Below are 22,117 nucleotides of genomic sequence, written 5' to 3'. Positions count from 1 at the left end.
ACAACATAACACTTAAGCTAACTAACTAGGTTGACTGAACCACAAAAACACAATAAAACACAAGCACTAATAACACTGGAACACTAACATAAACCACAATAATGACATTTAAACCCCTAGCACCTCGAACTCCCATGATGCATTGCAGCACAATGGTTCAGTCATAGACCAGCTCTGCGATGCTACAATATATTTATTATTTTGATTATTTTAGTGGTAAAATAAGCATGTTCTAGCCTAAAAAAATCAAATAAAACAATATAAAAATAGTATAAAAAATAATAGTTACAACATATTAAAAGAATATGTAATCAAAAAATATATAGTGTACAGCACTGGGCTGTGATTGGCTCAGTGACCGTAGCATCAGTCTCCTCTGTCTCCTGTGTTTAACAGCATTCAGCATCTGGCCTTGTGTGTTTCAGACGTCTGATCACTGCATAGTGCTGCTCTGCGGTGTGTGGGGAGGGTTTATAAAGCCTTAAAATATATATAAATAATAACATAAATATGGTCACTACTGCACGGGTTTTTGTTTATCACGGGGAGTCTGGAATGTAACCTTTACGATAGACAAGGGACCACTGTAATTCAATTCAAAAATGAACCAAAAAATGAAGTTCCGTAAAGACATGTTAAATGTAATCTAGACATTTGGTGTGTCCTGCAGCATATCATCCCTCACACATACATTTGTAGAAGTTCACAGAGTCCACTTGAAAAGTAGATTAAGGGCTGCTGTCGTGGATTAGCATTTCAATGCTTTGCTCCTGGTTTTCTGCAGCTGCTGGATTGAAGCTGATTCACTGGACAGCTCACAGTCTAAAATGTGGCCTGGAGGCTTTGTAGAGAAATCACAGAGTTACTGACAAACCACATCTGTTACTAAGGCAACACTCTGCTGGAGAAGTTTGGTTTTGGAGATTGTTGATATTATTTTGAAGAGCCATTTTCTGTTCCTGCATGACTGTTAAGAAACCTAAAATAAAGACCCTTCTGTAACATATTTCAAGTATTTATCTCTCTGTGCACACTAATTTGATCAAACAATGACAATCCTCAATGTACTACACTGTACTTTCACAAAGTACAAACCAGAACAAGAAAGCAGGAGATAATACGTATATTTGCTCAAAATTTTGTTCTTTGAAAGGGAATAGTTTTGCATATTTGAAAAATATTTGAATAATGAAAAACTGCCAGTGGTTCTGCTGCACTGAATTGTAACCTTCTGAAACTGCCAATGGGTTTGAGAGCCATGTTATCGTTTAAAGACAACAAAATTACGCTCTTCATTTTTAGACAAACATTGGGTTTTTAACTCTCTGATCTTCCTTGAACTACTCATCGATGACATGTCATTCTGATGGAGAACAACTAAATCTCAGCTTAAAATTGTGACATTTAATCAAAATCACTTTATTTGATCTGTCCCATTAAAAAGAAATCTGCCAAAAGTAATTGCTCTCTTCTAGTCATGGTTGTGCTGTCTCCATAGAGGTGCAGGACTTTATATAGCGGTAAAAATGAGCCTACAGGGAGTAAAAATGTGACAGGAGCCACAACTGCCCAGAAACTGCTTGGGGTCAATTCTGGTTTAGAAGTGTAAGCTAAATTTGAGAAGTGTTCTCTTAATAAATGTTTTACTAAGGGAAAGGCCTCAGAGCAGCTTCCAGCTCCCTTTTCATCTCGATACGGAACAGGAAATCAATCATAGTTTGTCTGTGTGGAAGCTTCCTCTCCTGTTTTACTTTAGTTCCAGTATGAAAAGCACTATCGTTACAGCACTGAGTCAGATCTTTCATTTTTTTTATCTCTGTATGTAACTTAACACAGACACGCTGATAGTAGGGATCTCACGATACTAGAAATTTATATGAATTGTCAGGATTTTTAACACTAAATTCCATACCAAACTCTGTTGAAGCTATTTAGATCAGTGTGTCCCCAGTTCACTCCAATGTGACTCCACTAGCATGTTAGCATGCTATAACTGGTCCCTGATGATCATCTCAAACACTGAACTGACTTCATACTAAAGCAGTAATTTTTATGACATCCCTAGTTGCTAGTACACTCTTAGGAAAATATCTAGTTAATAGCGCATGATTCTAAATACAGTTTGCTTGTACTGATACACTTTTTTCATATCTACACTACCGTTCAAATGTTTGGGGTAACTTAGAAATGTCCTTATTTTTTTTTTTTTTTTAAAGAAAAGCATTTTTTTTTCAATGAAGATAACAGTAAATGAATGATAAATCCAGTGTAGACATTGTTAATGTGGTAAATGACTATTGTAGCTGGAAACAGCTGATTTTTAATGGAATATCTCCATAGAGGTACAGAGGAACATTTCCAGCAACCATCACTCCTGTGTTCTAATGCTACATTGTGTTAGCTAATGGTGTTGAAAGGCTAATTGATGATTAGAAAACCCTTGTGCAGTTATGTTAGCATGTGAATAAAAGTGGGAGTTTTCATGGAAAACATGGAATTGTCTGGATGACCCCAAACTTTTGAATGGTAGTGTATATACAAGGACTTTAGTCATTGTAATACCATGTAGACCTTTTAATTTATCTGCACTATTAATGGTGTTTTTCAATTTGCTCCATTGCATTGAACTTCTAACTGGTTGCCTCAGAGCCTCACACATGTACCATGTAGTCACAACATCTGAGGTTTGAATCCAGCTGCAGACAATACCATATTGTTTCACCCATTCCTTGGTTAGATTCAAGAATGTTTAAAAGCAGCGATAGATTCCAAAACTCTGTTAGTATTTGGGTTTCTGCACTGAGATCAGTTGGAACAGAAATCCAGTAAATGTTCTGGGGTTGTATTTGTGCTTAGAGCTAAATGCTAATGCTTACATGCTAAAAAGCTGATGTTTAGAAGTTATTGTTCACCATGTTTATCATTGTTTTCAAGTATTAGCATGCTGGCACTTCATGACACACCAGATGCAGCTGAGCCTGTTGGGCATGTCGTTAGTTTTGCAGGTATTTGGTGGCGGTCCAACCCACCCACCCTACCACTGCCACAGCCATGGGACCACACAGCAGCAGACTTAATTTGATATTTCCTCCTGCCTTCCTGCATTCATCCTCAGACTGGTTTGTCAGAAGCTGCATCTAGGACATGTTTGGATCTATTTTTGTTTGTGTACTCAGACTATTTTTGTCTTGACTTCAGACACCTAGAGAGGTTTTATAGTTCTGCTCACATTTCACAAGAGAGTAAATGTGATCAGCGGCACCCACAGACAGGATGAATTAAAGGTTCTGCCTAGTTTTCATTTCTTAAAGTAGCACATCCTGATTACCCACACAACCATTTGAAAACGAGAATATTGACTGCTTAATTGCTTTAGTTACTGCCAAAAATTTTAGCCTTCTGCAGATTTCAAACTTTTCTGCAATTCAACTCGTATGTTCTCTCTACAGCTTATCTTCCAGCTAATTTATTAATCACTGTTCAGACTATAAAAACTCTGTACTAAGAGCTAATGTGTATGAAAAACTAAACTGAGAAATGAAAGAAGCCAGTTAATTATTTATCAGAAAATGAATTAGTAGCTTAAAAACAATGTAAAAACGGTTGCACATTTCAGACTAAGAAGACAAACTACTCACATTTCACTGGTTTATTCAGCTCACATCACCCTGTTTAAGTGTGGCCTGTTCTCCTCAACACAGGTGGACTTTTTTTATTCTTTAGTCTGTAAACTTACTATTTTTAGGTTTCATAGTGTTGGTCAAACAAAAGAAGACACGTGAGGATATTTAGCTTTGACTCTGAGAAACTGATAACTTTTCCTTTTTAAAGCTATTTTTGGACATTTTATAGCCATAAAATGATTTGTTAGTTGCAGCCCTACTCTGGACGTTTTAACTCCGTAGTCTCTCCTCATTTTTTGTCCGTTCCTATCCTCAACACCTCTCTTCACCAGTGTCGTTCTGTCATTGCAGACAGCTAAAGAAGCTGAGCGAGGACAGCCTCACCAAGCAGCCAGAGGAAGTGTTTGATGTCCTGGAGAAGCTGGGTGAAGGGTGAGTCAGTAAACTCAGTCAGACCATGAGCGACACGTTACTGATAAGTGGCACCGCCTCAGTCTGTCTGCATTTAATCAGATGTGTGTTTGCTATAATCCACTTCTCTTTCAGGGTCTCTCTGTTAGTCACTCTCAATCCCTTTTGATATCTCGCTGTATCTCAGTGTTTCTCCCTCCTCGTCAACCATGAAGCTCCTCCCTCGTCTGCTGCCTGTCACCGTAAACATTGCCTCTTCATATCCTGTTTCTCAATGCTCTTCCTGTTCTGAGTGGCTGATTGACTCTGTGTGTGTGTGTGTGTGTGTGTGTGTGTGTGTGTGTGTGTGTGTGTGTGTGTGTGTGTGTGTGTGTGTGTGTGTGTGTGTGTGTGTGTGTGTGTGTGTATCTATGTGTGTATCTACACTATGTGCATAATGTAGTTTCTTTTTTCATCATAAGCCACTCAGCAGCAGCACTGGTATTAACAAGACTTCCATTTATACCAGCTGTGTTCAGAGTTGAGAAAAAAAAATCAACTGAAATTAAATGGGACTGATGTTGATCCTGGTTTTCTTTACTACTTTATTATTTCTGGAGGGCTGTTGTCAAATAAATCAGACCCTGGTCTCTTTAAATCATACCTATTCTTCAACCAATGGAGGGGAAAAAAATAATCTGCATACTTTGTCTAGAAAAAACATTCAGTCACGTGGGGAAATGACAGACTTAACATTCAGCAGTTTGTTTTAGCCTTTGTGTATGAACTTTACAATTCTTTGTAATTTATTTGATGATTAAGAATATAATTACAGAGAAAAATGATTTGTACCACCCTGAAATTGGAATCAGAAAGAATGCAGAATCAATTTCATTGACATTTCGTTATTTTCTCCTGGACAACAGTGTCTGCTTGGCACTCAGTATTGGCAGACACAAAATATTAAGTGACTTGGATTGGATCAGGGGCAGAAAAACTTGACTGACAATCCCTGTTTTAGATCACCTTGACCAGTAATGTACAGGTTCCTCACTCATTCACAGGTAACGCAAACAGCTGAAACATCACGTTAAACCTTTCTGTCTGTCTCTGCAGGTCTTATGGCTGTGTATTTAAGGCACATTATAAAGAAACAGGGGAAATTGTAGCCATCAAACAAGTCCCTGTGGAGTCTGATCTTCAGGAGATAATCAAGGAAATCTCCATCATGCAGCAGTGCAACAGGTACTTGTGTGCCATCAAATGTGATTTTAGTTTAGGCAAAGCGAGTAAATGCATCACCGGTGTGACAGAGCTTTACATGGTCACAGTTCTGCACTTTTTTACAGATGTTCTACTGCTGTGGAATTATATGTTACCCTAAACCTAATGAAAGTAATAGTTCCCTATAAGAGAACAGTGGATGGATAGGTTTTATTCTATCAGAAATTAAAGGCACTTAGCAATCAACGCTTTTATCTGGCAGGTGCTTTTGTCCAACATGGCTAGCAGTAAGTTGTTTGCTGAGTTTTCTGAGTTTCCTATGAGCTAATAATCAGCCAAGAGTTCCTTAAAGAATGAGTACAGGTATTCCAAATGTGACAGGTGTTCTGACCGGGGCAGGCTTTGACTGTCAAAAAATTCAGAGACTGTGCCTATAAAAAGAAATGTTTTTTTTTTTTTTTTTTAAGTAGTCTACTTGTCCGGTGCTCCTGTAATTCTTGTGACGCTCCCTTGAAGCCTTGGTTTGTAAGCATGTCAAGCATCTGTAATCACCTCTGAATCTCTTCCACTGAGTTTTAATGGCCACCATTTAACTTGAATTTCATTTAATTTTGTCAGGGGTCACACAAACCATTTAACACATATGTTGCACAAACAAGACCATCACACACTCCATGTGCAACGTGGAAAGTCCCAAGAGTTTTTGAATGCACTGTGTGTACCTGTTGTATGGGCAGTGAAAAGTGGCATCTTCTATTTAGATGTATCACTAATGTGAGGATAATGTCTGTGTTTTGCTGCATTGATAGAATTCCATTTTTAATCATTCAGAAAGTGAATTTCAGGCATCACATGATCTTGGAGGGACATGGTAGAAAACTTAAGAATGCTGTAGAAAACTCCACTTTTAAATTTAAAACTGTCTGAAATGATTAAAAAAATCCTGCAATCTTAGAGTTCTGTCTGTGTGTTCAGTCCACATGTAGTGCGGTACTACGGCAGCTACTTCAAAAATAGTGACCTGTGGATCGTCATGGAATATTGTGGCGCCGGATCAGTATCTGATATCATCCGAATACGTAGCAAAACGGTAACGTAATACTCCAACACACACTCACTTGGATGTAGTTTGTGTAGTCTGCACTAAGTAGCAAATGGAGGGAGACAGAAGCAACCCTCAGTGCTCTGATATCTGAGTGGTGTGTTTGTATTGACGGGATTCTATAGATTTTAATGGAACCTGAATTCTAATGTGAATCCTTTCAAATTCATACCACATGTTGGTTAATTTTAGAACATTTTCTATTGGTCCACAACAGCATCTAGTTATCACGTGTTTGTACACATGACCAGTCGTCTGTTCTTTGCTGAAGTTTTAAGCTTAATGAATCTTGTATCATTTTGGATCAAACCTGATCCAGGATGTAGCAGGCTATCATAACTCATCCCTGTATCACTTTTTATGCGTTTCTATGAATTGTAGCTTACAGAAGAAGAGATTGCTACCATCCTGCAGTCGACTCTGAAGGGTCTGGAGTATCTTCACTTCATGAGGAAGATCCACCGAGACATCAAAGCAGGCAACATCCTCCTGAACACAGAGGGTCAGGCCAAATTAGCCGACTTTGGAGTTGCTGGACAGCTCACAGTAAGGAACTAAATATTAAACCGTCTTTATGGTCTGCCTATTTGGCAGGAAAAGCAACAGAAGGACTTTAAGGCCAAAACTCATGTTTGAGACTTGATTTAAAGGACACATCTTCTGCTCCCTGAAATATTTACTTGTTAAGCATGAAGCTGGTTCAAATGTGGCTCCGAGACGTATTTCTGGTCCTTGTGTAATGAAACATTTTTGATTAATAATCATTACGACTTGGTTTATGCTAAGAATATGCACCACGTCACATACCTCTGTGGAATTCCAGACCAGAAGGCTTAAATCTATACTATCTTTGTTTAGATATTCTGTTTTTTGTATTTTAAATCCAGAGATAGCAATACTTTGTTACATCTGACCAAACAGTGGAAGTACGATATAGGTTAGTGAACTGGCAAAGAAAACATTAGATAGTTTTATCCCTGAAAATTACACATCACATTCTAATTAATTTAATATGACAGACTTGGTTGAATTAGGTGTGGCAGCTCTTTCTCTGGTCATTCAACATCAGCTTTTTACCTCTACATCTAGCAAAATATGATCTGCCCTTTTTGTTGTTAAAGCTGCTTTGGAGTATCTATGGTAGTTTCCCTTATCTGTGTTCTCGGTCCTCCTCTGTTTCTCAGGACACCATGGCGAAGCGGAACACAGTGATCGGCACGCCGTTCTGGATGGCTCCAGAGGTTATACAGGAGATCGGCTACAACTGTGTGGCCGACATCTGGTCTCTGGGAATCACAGCTATAGAGATGGCGGAGGGCAAACCGCCCTATGCAGACATACACCCAATGAGGGTGAGAGAGTGTGTGCAATATCTGTGAAAGTCTGAATAGCGTTTCTATTTCACTGGAATAGGTAAAGTGGGAAATCTTTGTTTTTAAAAGGGGAATTGCCGTATCTTTGTTTATCTTCGTTTGACGTATTATCTGCTTCATAAAGGAACTGTACAGATTTTATCAGTAAGGATGCCAGATGGTGTATCTGTTGCTTAAGTGGAGAACTCCGGCTAGGCTTATCTGGAGTTTCCTTCTCTGTGGGCTGGTCAGGTCAGTGCTGTGGTCGTCATTCAGCTGCCTCTCCAGTCCCATCAGACTCCACCTCCATCATCTTTCCCTTGACTGCAGCTGGTGATGGGAGTTTTTGTTCTGCTCTCTGAGAGATCTCAGTTCAGTTCAGTTTGCCATTAGCAGTATAAAACCACATTGGAAAGAGGTGCAATAAGCTCAAGTGCATTGTCAACATCTAAAAACAATAAATACAGGAGAAAATAGGACAGTAAAAAGAACAGAGAACAAATGTCACATGAAATACTTAAGAATAAGGTACTAATCTGCTGGAGAGCTGGTTCCCATCACAAAGCTGCAATCCAGGCTGGTGGAGTTGGATTCTCTACACAGGGAGAGAGACTCAGTTAGGTAGTCAAATGAAAACCAGGACTGTTACAACAGCTACCTGACCTGCCACCAGGTAGGGAAGCACGAGGTAAGGTGGGTCGAGGCTAGCTGTTAAAGAAGCGTCAAAGCAGTAGAGATATGAATTATTACTCCCAGCCAGAACTTTCTCAGTAATTAGGCAGGCAGTGATTTAGGAGAATAGCCTTTAGTTTCAAGTGATAGTTTTGTATCCATGCAATAATTTGCACAACTAATCATGGGATTACAGTTCAACTATGTCTGTGAGCAAAACTGTGATGCAGGTTGTCAAATTAGTTTCTACCTGAAAAGATCATCATATGATCTGTTGATCACATTAACCAGTAAGTGTGTATTTGTGTGTAATGGCAATACAGAAAAAGGGAAGCAGTATAGTAGTAGAAGTGTATTACTACTGCATTGGCCTGAACATAAGACAGTGTTTTGTTGGTGTGTCAAATGTTTGTATCTTCTAACTTTATGTTCATACCTTCATCTTCTGTGTACTGAATTATGCTTCCTCTTCTAGGCCATTTTCATGATTCCCACCAACCCTCCTCCAAAGTTTCGAAACCCGGATCTGTGGTCTCCACCCTTTCAAGACTTTGTCAGCCAGTGTTTGGTGAAAAACCCAGAGAATAGGGCGACGGCCACACAGTTATTACAGGTACGGCCGCGTCAAGTCCCACTGGACTGGCTTTATTTATAGCACATGAAGTAGCTTTAATCAACTGCTAATTCGTCAGAACCAAGAAAACTGGTCCAGAAAACCAAACCTAATCATTTCAGTGAACCAAGGAAATTACACAAAGAACAACTGACCTAAGATGAGCAATAAAACTGAATAATAATCACATGCAGTTCAATGCTAAATAGTTAAAAATCCAAGCAACTACACATATAACTGTAAAATGTAAGTTTTACTTTTCAAAGCAGGACTTTAAGTTGCAGTGGGATATTTGTACAGTCTGGCATTAGTACTTTTTAATGAAAGGATTTCAGTGGTTCCTCTCTACTTTGTGTAACTTCAAAATAAGAAATGGGGTGTTGAATACAAACCCATCGTTGTGTGTAAAAATCCATTTTAAAATCCAGCTGTAGCTATAAATATCAATATTTAACACAGTTACAGCCTTTTTTTTTTTTTTTAGACAGACAGACTGACAGATGGATGTGCAAAGTCACTTACTACATTAACTATTGCACCCATAATAATCTTTTAGTTTCAACAGTATGTTTAGATGCATTTTTTCTAGAGCTTCACCATAATCAGCAAACGCTAGACTCTTGCTGCAGTTAAGAGCCATTAAAATGCATCTTCATCTCCTATTGTGTGTGTTTTTGCTAGGAAGGAAAAAAGAAAAATATCTAGTCACTGTTGTCTTCATCATTTTTCTTTAAATTGTGTCTTTCTCCCCTCCAGCATCCTTTTATTAAGTCAGCCAAGCCCAGTTCCATCCTCAGAGCCCTGATTACAGACGCCATGGAGATTAAACTGAAGAGACAAGAAGAGGCCGAACAGAGAGAGCAGGATGCTGAAGATGATGACAACTCAGTAAGACTTTGAAAATTTTAGAAAATGGCTCAAAGTGTTGAAGCACGAAAGTTGAGACTCGGCAAGATTTTCTTTGAGCATGTGATTTTGATAAAATAGTGATCTGCCTCCACGCTACAATGTCATCAGAATAACATCAACCTCTGTAGTACACCCACAAGCCTAGTCAGACATGTAGAAAGGAAGGGACTGGATCTGCAGATACACTTCAGTGCTTCACTGTCTACCTGTTTACTTCAGGATGAGGACGAGGTCGACCAGGGGACGATGGTGCGAGCGGGAACAGGGGATTCAGGAACCATTCGGGCAGCCGGTTCGTTAGCAAGTTCACTTGGTGGCACAGCACGGACTATGATCGAGCATGAGGACACGGGAACCATGCAGTCACAGCTTGGCACCATGGTCATCAACTCTGACGATGAGGATGAGGAGGAAGCTGGTACTATGAAAAGTAAGTCCCTCAAACCACAACCCAGTATAGTGGTCATCCATTATGGCTGTCCAACAAATAGAATTAATTCAATTAAATCAATATTTTGGCACTAAAAGTAAAGTGAGAGTGTCATCAGTACTTTTTATTCATCAGTTAGCTTAGTTTGTAAGTATAGTAACAGAAAAACTAAATCAGATCGGTTGCCTTTAAAACAGCACCAACCATTTTGGTTAGTAGATTTCTCCAAAAATCTTTCTCCAGACCATGCCGTGGTTCTAATGTGCATTTATTTACTTCATTAGTCCATTCCTCTGCTATTGCTTTTTAATTTTAGATTTGATTTTACAACCTTATCATTCAATTTACAGCAAACACCTATTTAAGTGTGCAGTACCTCTTGAGTTTGTTGTCCACATTAGCCATCCACCATTCCCACACTGAATGCACTACTAATGGTAGTGGCAACAGTTTAGATGATGTTAGTAATGAGAGTGAGTTAGATTAATATATGCATATGTTGTTACATGAAAATATGTCTTGTCTGATGAGAAGGAATTGGCTCCCAGCTTACTCCAAATCATGTAAGAGGAACTACTTGATGAGGAACATGCTGGCACTATTTGAAAACAAAGTTGTCCTTTGAAACTCACTGTAAACCCAAGGTCAGAAAAATGAAACATGTAGTTTCACATTTAATTTGTATTCACCTTAGTTTACACCACTTATTAATGTACTGTTTTGAGTTTCTCTAGCCATAATAAACATGTTACTGAACAAATTGCATCTCAGGACCAATGGCCACCGATGTACAAATAAAACATAAAATTGACAGGGAAGTTCTTCAATGAAAGTTGCAGTAATATAACTGCAAACTTTTAAAAACCCAATCCTGTGTTGGAGAATTCTGCGATGACCATTATTTTTTTTAAAAATAATTCTGTTGAACCACAGTTCAAAAGCAATGTCTGATTTTCATTGGTTAATTTTCATATATTTTTTATTTATTATTACTTTTGTCAGATTCAAATTACTTCTGTGACTATTGTGGATTTTCTTTCATTAACTGAGGGGTATCAACAGTTTTGTCCACGTGTATCTACCGTTGGGAAGGCATGTCATGTTTATGCTACTAAATATGGTGACAGGACTCAGTTCAGAAGCCGTCTAGACAAGAATATAACAATATAACCTTGTTTTCACTCCTATGCTATCTCTAGCCAGCGTCTGTCTGTCTCAGGGTCATATTAGGGACAGAGAGCCTAAACATGCTTGCGTCATCAATTTAGGAGAAACAGAGGTCAGGGGTGACATCCTGTAAAGTAATTTGGGGTGACTTGGTACCTACACTTGATTTAGGGTGACTGCAATTGACAGACACACCTGCATTTAGGATGTCATAAACTAGAACCATTTCAGTCGTGAGAAAGTGAATGATTTTTCCTTCACATCCTGGAAATGAAACGTTTACGGCTTTTGTCAAAAAGAATTTGCGGCTTGGTCATATGTAATGTGATGTAGCATGGTCCATCTTCACTGTGTAGCTGCTGTAGAGTTTCATTAATGACAACAATTCTAATAATAATTATGCACTTTATTTCTTTAGCACATTTAAAATACATTTATAAGACTAGTAAATACAATAAATACATCAAAAAACTAAATACATGCAGGAAAAGAGCAACAATGAAACCACTGCTGTTCACTAGGGGGCACAGTGTGACCATCACTTAGCTCTGAAGTCAACAATATGTGTTGTGTGTTGGACACTACACTACGCAATGACTTAGCTGATCTTTCTGCTACAGTGGTTAATGACTTTCAAATGTGTTTTTTTTTAATCTTCCAGTTTTTAATAGTAAAATAACTGTTTAAAGAACCGTATCCATTTCCAAGATTTAAAGGTCATGAACCCAGAGCTCTACTGCCTTTCTGTTGTGTCAAGTAGTTTTTTCTTCCTGTATGTTTAGGAAAAAATCTTTTTCTTCTGTTGAAGGGCGCTGCTTCTGAATGCATTTCCTTCAGAGGCTGTATCAGTAGCAAGATTCACCTCAATATTATTGAGTTTTTCTTAATTCTCAGAGACAGTGTTTGACTCATCATCCTGTAAGTTGGTTTATTTATAACCCTCAAACATCTAGCAAAGGGGTTTACACCACTTGTCATCTCAGGAATGTTTCACCATCCAGTACATGCAGTAAAGTTGAATCTCTTTTCTGTTAAGGCAAATACTCAAACTCATTTTAGTTCAGGACCACATTCAGCCCAATTTGATCTCCAGTGGACCGGACCAGTAAAACCACAGCAGAATAACCTATAAATAACCACAACTCCAAATGTTTCCTCTATTTTAGCACAAAAAAGTTCACATTTAAGCAATTATCTTTTACTAAATATTATGAACAACCTGACATTTGTAAGGAAAAATAAATAATATTATGCCTCAGTTTATTGTTTATACATTACAACTTCCAGATCAGAGTGTCTACAAAGGAACACAACATTTAGTCATCTGGAACTGAATGATATAGTATTTTACTTTATGACCAAAGTGACCAAAAAAAAGACAAAATATTACAAAAATGAGACACGAAATGACAGAAGTGAGAAACAAAATGACAAAAAAATGAGACAACACGAAACAAAACAAAAAAAGACAAAAAATTAGACAAAAAAGTTGGTGACAAAAAAATGGACAGATGACAACAAAGAAACTAAAAATTACCCAAAAGACACAAGCGAGACAAAAAATGACTAAACAATAGACAAACACAAGTGAGACAAAAAAACACAAAATGACAAACACGATAGACAAAACAATGAATAAGGCAAAATGGCAAAAATAAGACAAAAAACACAAGCGAGACCAAAAGGAAACACAAAATGACAAAAATATGAGACAAACGACAAATGTCAGACATAAAAAGACAAAAAACAAGAAAAAATATTACAAAAATGAGACACAAAACGACAAAAGAACAATGAACAATCTAATATTTTACTTTCTGATCAAAACAACTTATCATGGTCTAGAAATTATTTTAAATTTATGGTTTTACAAATTAATAATCTGCAGTTAATGTCTTCTTGGTAAATAATTCACTTTGAGGGCCGGTTTTGGCCCGCGGGCCGCATGTTTGACACCCCTGCTCTAATAGAAACAGCAGTTGGACCTGGCTTTAGTTACACATTTAACCATTAGCTTCACCTTATTACGAAATATTTAAAGGAGATATTTTTTGGCAGTTTTGCTTTTTTTTTTTTTAGATAGTTGCAGATTCAGATTCAGAAACTTTATTTGTCCCCAGGGAGCAATTAAAAAGGTGACATGCAATGACATGAACCAGGGACAAAGTGGACAGCATTGGTATGTATGCAAACCACTGGACTGTTCACTTAATTTTACTAAGATTTTATTTGCCAGAGAGGCGTGAGTACAGAGAGTAAAAAGAAACGCAGGCCAAACAGAGCATCCAGTATAATGAATACCTGAACTTGTGCTGGATTGTCACCTGACAGAGCTCTGATCATGCTGCTTCAGTCTCTTGGAGTCTGTTTGCAGTGTGGGAGTTGGAAGCATTGGGTGCTTTTGGAAGGGAGTCTCAATAAGAGCTGGACTTCTCTCATCAGTGCAGCCAGTCTTGTGGGTGTGTTTTATATGTTTGTTTTTCTACGCAAAGAATTAGCCCCAATGAAACACTAGATCATAGTGAGTGTGAATGTGTGTATGTTTGCTTTTGCTCTGTGTGATTCCTGTAGTGCACAACCCTGAAGGCGCGTGTCCACTAGATGCGATTTTCCCGCACGGCAACGCACCGCATCTGAAAATCACACAGACGGCGGGTGGTCCCTAGCGGACCACAACATGGTCACATGACAGCGCTGACCAACAGCAGGCCGCTACGTGGTGACGTCACCGTGCTTTCAGCGGGACGGTCCTGCAGATGATAAACACAGCGGCTCGGCCGCAAACTTTCCCTTTTATTTCAAAAAACACGTCAGCGAAAAGTATTTCTGAAAGCATCTGAGGCGAGAAATAATCTGTGCAGCAGCTGAATCTGTCCTGGTTTTAGGTCACCGACGCCTAGTTTAGAAGTTTGAGGACAGTTTCACGATGTATGGAATCTCCGCACACTGGAGTCGAGTCTACCGGATCGCAGCGGGAAACGCACTGCAACCGGTCCAGCATGCCCCATGCGGCGCATTTCCAGCTGCGATCAGGTGTGTTTACCTGGAGCAGCTGCAGCTCATTTGCATAGAGTAGACTGCCAGCTGAAGTTCGGTCACGTGACCACGTAGCGACCTGCTGTTGCTCAGAGCTGTCATGTGACCATGTTGTGGTCCGCTCGTGACCGCCCGCCGTCCGTGCGATTTTCAGATGCGGTGCGTTGCCGTGTGGGAAAATCGCATCTAGTGGACACGCACATTGAGTGTCTGAACACCACCACAATATTTCCTGATGAAAACAAAGGTACTATACAGGTTTATGTCAGGGCTGCTGCTAAAGAAATGATTTTTCCACCAACAATCAATTCAACCATTTGATTTAAGTTTATTTGTTTTAGAGTTTTGTGAGTATTTACCAACTGCAAGGACAAAAGATATATATATATATATATATATATATAAAAAAGCTCTCTTTATCCTTGCTAGCAGATAGACAGCGCACATAGTTTTCCTGGTGGAGCATCTTCCAGAGTAACACCGGAGAATTTTCTCAGGTGCTCATGTATTCTGCTGTGGGATGCCATTTGAACTTCACATAGTGTACAAACCACCTTTTTATTCTGTGATCATTTGAAGTAGTTTTTTTTTCTTTCTGTCTGAAGTCTTGGCTCTTTAAAAACTTGCGCACTCTACTGACTGTACTATGCTGCTGCTGTCATTTTCTAAAACTGATTATTAATTGGTAATTGATTAATTGCAACTCCAAGATTACAAAGGCTTCACAAGATGTAAATTACGTCGTCCCTCCAAGTCGACGAGAGTCCATACAGACACTTCTGTAGATATCCGCCTGCATCCCAAAATTTATGTCCATGTGATGACTGTGCTACATGTATGAAATCCACCGATCAGCCACAACATTCTGACCACTGACGGGTGAAGAACATCAGTCATCTTGTTATAATGCAACGTTCTGCTGGGAAACCTTGAGTCCTGACATTCATATGGATGTTTGACATGTACCACCCACCTAAACATGGCAGGTCCAGCAACTCACCCAACCACCCATGGCAACAGCAGTCCTTGATGCCAGTTGCCACCTTCAGCAGGTCAATGCACCCCGACACACCACAAAAACTGCTCAGGAGTGACCTGGGGAACACAACAGAGCTAAGCTGTTCACCTGGGTTCCACACTCCCCAGATCCAAATCTTATTGAGCATCTGTGGGATGTGCCAGGATAAGTCTGATCTAAGTAGGTCCCACCCTGCAACCCACAGGACCCACAGACCTCACTGCCACCATCCCGGTACCACAGGACATCCCCTGAGGTCCTGAGTCCATGAACCACTGGGTCAGAGGAGTTTTAACAGCATAAAGAGGACCAACACAATATTAGACAGGTGGTCATAATGTTATGACTGATTGGTGTATATGATCTGATATAGCAACGGTGTTCTCCTAGCAGACTACAGCTGGTCTAAATATTAGTACAACAACAGCAGCTACACGACCATGGGTGTCCGTAGCTGTCCATATAATCTAGCCTTAACTGCTAACTGTAGGAGTCGTGTTGATGAACTCTGCAGTGGCTGCTGTCAGGTTTAAGTAACTTTGGTTCATTTACAAATAAAGTAACCAGATGTTTACCTCATCTGTTTTAAATTCCTATTACCAGGCTGATTTTTTTGGTGAATATCTCGTGTCTGTGGTTGAAAATGGTTTTATCAGCATATGAAGTAAGAGTACCACTGTATACTGTTGAGTTCAACAATTGATCAATTGATGGTTAATAGAAAATTAAAATAAAAATTGGCATCCCAAATGCCCATACGTTCAAACCCTTGACTCTTTGGAAAGTTATAAACAAAGCTCTGCTGCAGCCACCAGCTTCTAAAGCTGTAGAAATGGCTGATGTCATGATGCAGCAGTTACGTTGTGATACTGAAGAAAAACCTTCCAATGAAGTCTAGAAAAAAAACTATTCAGAGCCATGGATTGGTTTAAAATACTGACTTTGCGTCAAAGCCATTGATTCTGCCCATTAATAACTGATCCCTCACTTTATGTCATACCATCAGAGCTCCTGCACTACATCTAATGAGATTTATGTTTAGGTCAGCGAAGCTCGGTTCCATTTACTGCCACTGACAGAAATTAGCAGCATTTGGGTGCTCACCAGGGTAATTTGTCATGCTGCAGTAATCTGGAGCCACAGTGTAATGAGCTGTCTACAGAGAAACAACAAGACTTGACATTTTCCCTCATTAATGATTTAAATATACACATATAAGATAGTAGGTTGAACAGAGTGACGGACACCATGTATGCTAATGTCACACACTTGATTTACACCACTGATGTAACAGCCTCACATGAGACTTACCGTAGATATGAGCACAAACACAGTCATTTGAGTGATTTACCGTGTCACGATCGCAGCTTGTAAATCTCATAAATACAAACACACACACACACACACACGCGGTGTCTCCTGTCTGATGTCCTCCTATTGAGTTACTATGGATCTCCTCTGCCAGCAGTTTAAACTGCATTAACGCAGGAACATTTAGAGTTCATAATTGCATTAGAACCCTGATATCCTTCAGTTGTGTGTTTGTGTTAGTGTGTGTCTTCTAATGCCTGAGCTTCTCATTCAGAGTGTGTGTGTCTCAAACTAATACCAGCGGTCTGATGCTGAAGGGGCCCCAAGGATCCAGATAAGACATTAAATCTGATATTGATCCTTCCTAATGGTACTGAAAAATAAAAAGCCTTTTAATTTACACTGATTAGCCACTAACCGTCGCTCACTGGAATCCATATCAGAAGCCTCTCATTGCCTTCTGCACTCCTTCTCCAACTCATTCATGATAAAAATAAGATAATAAACTCAAAATCTGCCCTGAAATCTGATCATTTTTCATGTTATAGCTCCTCTTTTGATTTTTGGTGAATTTTTCAGCCCAGCAGTGGAGTTGAAACAGTTTGTCAGTGAACTTATAAACTCATTTTGCAATCGTGCAGTCATTTCAGCCGTGTTTTTAAAAATAGTTCCACTTGTTGACTCAAGTTTCTCAAGTGAACCGAATGTCTGTGGGGCAGTTTGAGGTGACTTCATGGGTGTATTCCACTTTTGTATGACCTTTTTCTAGACGGCATGATTAATAAAACGAAGGAAAACAATCAGATTAATATTAATGAAATAAATGATTAGTTGTAGCTTTAGATTACATATTCTCACATATTTACAGCAGTTAGAGTATATTTAGACAGACATTTGGATTTAAAGTGACATTTTTGTGTCTAAAACTTGGGGCCTTTTTATGGATCTGCCAGTTTGTGCTAATGTTCAAAAATGACGTCAGAATTGCTATTTATAGACTGTTAGCACAGGAAGCCTATGTCTCCTTTTCAGTATTCACTCTTCACTGGAGTAGTGTCACTGAAATGTGCTAGAAGCTACCAAGATTAGGCTTTTCTGCCTTTGGACACCCCTAGCTGGCTACTTTTCCCCCCACTAGTTGGCTACTCAACATCCTTGTAGGAAATCCTGATTTATTGGAGCAAATATATATTATATATATATATTTTTAGGATTTTATTTCAAAATGTAAGGGAAAGTCACTAAAAGAGATAAAGACCCAAAACAGGTAGATGCATTTAAGATTTACACAAACACAATCTGAAGGGTAGCCGGCACTGTGAAGTGAAAGCGATTCAGACTTTCTATTTGTTGTTTGAGATTCATGCAGACGGCATCATTATGTTAACATAATCATTATTGAAATGTATTTTTCTGTCTCTGAGCTGTAGCGATTGTCCAGTCGTCCACAGCTTTAACACTTGGCTCTGTGAAAGATTCTTTGTTTAGCTGTAGTTTACATTCATTTAGCAACTTCAAAGTACAAACGGCACATAAATCTTTGTACTGGAACTAAATAGATACCATAGGGCTCCCAGATAGCTCAGTTGGCTGAGCAGGTGAACCATGAACAGGGGCTATATTCCCTGAAGCAGCGGTCATGGGTTCGAATCCAGCCCATGGCCATGTACTGCATATCATTCCCCCACTCTTCTACCCATGTTTGCTGTCTCTCTCACACTGTCCTATCTAATAAAGGCAGAAAATGCCCCCCCAAAACACCATAATGTGTTTTCTTAAAGCCTCTTTGTAAGGAGCCTCGTTAAAAAAGACAGAAGAGCTCTGTGTAGCGTCTCATCTCTCACAGCTGTTTATTTATTAAAGTTTAATTTTGCTGTGGGAACTTGCAGGATCAGAAGGAAGTCCTGTAGAGTCCACTTTGGTTTGGTCTTTACTTTCAGTTGAAAGTGTGTTAAATCTGTATGTAGCTTAACTTGTGGTTTATGTTCAGTCTGGTTTCAGGGCTGCAGCATTCTAACACAATTAACAATATTAACACTGCCAGGAGATCAACCAAAATTACATTTATTAGCTTAGACACTGAACGTTTTCTAGTGGAATTAGATAGCTGACTTGTCTGAGTGAAGTGAAGAATCATGTTTGAAACCCCCCCCCTGGTTTGTTAACACATTTAAATACTTAAAGTCTAACACTTTCACACTGTGTGGATTCTAGAAGAAGCCTTTTTCAGCTGAACCTGCCTTAACACTTCTTAAATTGAGTTACACAACAGATAGGCTGAAAAAGAAGGAAACACGGCACCTTTCCTGTCTCTGTAAAGATGGTAAATAAATCTAGAAATAAAAATAGATCTTCTCTCTTAATAGCTGGATGGACATTCATGGCTTAAACCTGTCCTCTTCTAGATGTGATGTATACTAATGATCCCAGTTATCAGCACCAGTGACAGAAAATATAAAGATGTGTACGTGAACAAGTATAAATAAACACTGCTCACTAGTTTGCTTGCCTCCACATGGGGTTGGCATGACAACCAACAAAGCACAGCAGGCCACCGCTTATAGGAATGTGCAGCACAGTTGGAAAAATTCTTTGGCATGTCAGATAATTGCTGAAGTTACCAAACAACACTGGACACCAAACTGAATTCAAAGACACATTAGATCATGTTTTTTATGTGTTTGTCCTTCTGTCATCTGATAATGTTGAAAAGCTCCATATTGGGGAAACTGAGGCTACTATCTTTAAACAGTGACTTTTCCAAGGTCTGTGCTCTTGGCAGCTTAATCCAGTGGCAATTGGAGCAGAGAATAAACAGTCATTAATTCTGCTGAGGGGAACACTGGTCTTAAAATTGATTCTGTGCTTAAATGAAAACGAACTACAAAGCCACAAGTGAGGCAAGCCCATTAGACAGTTGATATTTATCACTGTGACCAAGCAAAGAAGACAAGGAAAAAGTTTTGGAAAGACATGGATTGTTCTATTGAGTGGTTTGTTGGGGTTTAAATCTGCATTTAGACCACTAGGAGGCAGACACACTGTGACAACTTTAGCATATTGTCAGTTTAACAACTAATATACAGATCTTTACAACAATGCATGACCAAGAAATGCAGTCATTTTGATGAACTAATGGTGCAGCTCTAGAGCTAAAATATTATCAATTCGTACATTTAGCAGAAGCAAAGTGACTCCAGCTATGTTCACATGCAAATGTAGCACATAGCTGAAGTAGATTTTGAGAAAATCTGCAAAACAAAATGCAATTTTCTGTGTTTTCATCCAATATATTAGATATTTCTAAAAATCACAGAGGGCTTGTTTAAGATGGGGCTCTCCACCTCCGTTGTTTGGAACATCAAATGTTTTTGGAGAGGGTTTCGAGGAGCGTTGAAGTTTTTGTGGCAGCTTGTAGTGGTGCAACAATCTGCTAAGATGTTTAATTTGTCACTCTTCTTTATAGATATTGAATTTTACAGACTTTGACAGCAATCCTGTTAAGTGATCCTCTCAGATTCAGTGAACTACCAGCTGTGGCACAGTAGCCTGCTTTCAGAATAGCTAAGTTTGCATCTTGGATAGAATCTGTGCTGCCAGGTTACTCAGAAATGCATCCATGTGTGGGCTGGGATGTGTAACCCAATGAAATGAGGTCTATATGGTATAATGTGTGAAAACACACTGACCTTTTGATAGTTTCAAAACTTGTGTTGGAAAGCATCGACCCTGTTTAAGTGCTAGCAAATACAAAATACTGAAACTCTCCAGCTCCTGTTGTAACACCACAGCAGCTGATTAAAGTCATGAATCAAACTGCACTCGTGATCCTCATTGATTCGCTCTTCTGGTGATACAGACGAGGCTTTGTCTCCCTGAACTCCAACACTATTTGTCTGTGGATCTGTTGCTTTTTCAGTGCACACACACAGATACAATCACACACACACCTACACACACCTACACACACCTACACACACCTACACACACCTACACACACCTACACACACACACACACACACACACACACACACACACACACACACACACACACACACACACACACAGAACATCTTTAGTCTCATTACATCGCACTCATTAACACACATACAGCTTCTTTTAATTATGTTGGATAATTTTTTATGAAATGTCATGTTTATCTTAAATGCACAGATTATTGATTGCTCCTCTTCTTTGTGAGCTCTTCAGATAGTTGTATTTTTTGTCTTAGTTTTAAATACACTCTTTTATTTTCTTATCTTGTAAATTCATACTTGGCTCATGATTGGTGAGTGTTGATTTTGGCAAGTAATCATTTTATATGCTGGTGCATCCGTCCAGTCACAGTCACTTATTTGTGTCTAGGTTGCATTAATTATGAGGAATTAGTGTGCTCGGGCAGGTCAACGGGTTAAGCAGGTGATCCATGTCCAGGGGCTGGTCCCTGACACAGCGGCCTGGGTTTGATTCCCGCCCACGGCCCTTTGCTGCATGTCTTCCCCCAACTCTTCTCTCTCCTTTCCTGTCTGTCTCCACTGCACCTATCAATAAAGGCAGAAGGCCAAAAAAATAACTTTAAAAAATTTTTGAGGAATTATTGCCGTATACCGCTGAGAAGCATTGAAAAAATGTATTGATGAATGTATTGTAATGTATTGATTCAAGATGATGACATCCCTACTTGTTTTCCATCATACCTTGATTTCTTTGCCCGTATGATGGTGAAACAAGCACTGAATTTTAGTAATGTAAACTCATGTGGACTGGTTGGTTGGACCAGTTTCTCATCAGTCAGACCATCGTCAGTGGTGCCTTCACAAGGAGAAAACTGTACATCAGCAGCCTTCCTGAATTAATCCATTATTGTTGGCTATTGGGAGGAATAGACTACCTGTTAAAACCAACATAATGGAGACTCTTGAGGTCTTATTTAATGTTTAATGAAGAACGTACACCATGAATATGATGTACGTACCATCTACCATCACCATGAGGCTTGCACACATCGCATTTTGGCTGACTTAGTTCATCTACAGATAATGTGCAGCCCCATTAAATTATTTTCCATTCTGTTCCATAGGTTCTAGTTTACCTTAAGTGATCCCTGCAAATGGCCTGATGAAAATGATTTGGGATCATTTTGTTGGTTTGATGTTCTCATTTTACATATAAAAGCCAACTTATTATGCTGTAGTTTAGACTGAAGTTAACTAATGTTTTACAGTCATTTTTGCGTTTAAAATTAGAAGGTGCATCTCCCGCTGCACTAT

The 22,117-nt window shown here is 39.1% G+C and overlaps 1 protein-coding gene across 1 annotated transcript in view; it reads left to right on the top strand.

Annotated features, from left to right (window-relative positions):
* LOC111568406 (serine/threonine-protein kinase 4-like) overlaps window positions 1-22,117 on the top strand; it is a 44,923-nt gene that overhangs the window by 4,577 nt on the left and 18,229 nt on the right. Inside the window, exons 2-9 of the mRNA XM_023270052.3 lie at window positions 3,975-4,055; window positions 5,130-5,258; window positions 6,213-6,327; window positions 6,721-6,885; window positions 7,524-7,691; window positions 8,839-8,976; window positions 9,733-9,864; window positions 10,105-10,315. Coding sequence (XP_023125820.1) covers window positions 3,975-4,055; window positions 5,130-5,258; window positions 6,213-6,327; window positions 6,721-6,885; window positions 7,524-7,691; window positions 8,839-8,976; window positions 9,733-9,864; window positions 10,105-10,315 — 1,139 coding nt within the window. The remainder of the gene's footprint in view (window positions 1-3,974; window positions 4,056-5,129; window positions 5,259-6,212; window positions 6,328-6,720; window positions 6,886-7,523; window positions 7,692-8,838; window positions 8,977-9,732; window positions 9,865-10,104; window positions 10,316-22,117) is intronic.

This window comes from Amphiprion ocellaris, chromosome 5 (assembly GCF_022539595.1).
Source record: "Amphiprion ocellaris isolate individual 3 ecotype Okinawa chromosome 5, ASM2253959v1, whole genome shotgun sequence".
NCBI lineage: Eukaryota > Metazoa > Chordata > Actinopteri > Pomacentridae > Amphiprion > Amphiprion ocellaris.
The sequence above is the reverse complement of the archived record's forward strand: the minus strand, read 5'-3'. Positions and strand labels throughout refer to the sequence as shown.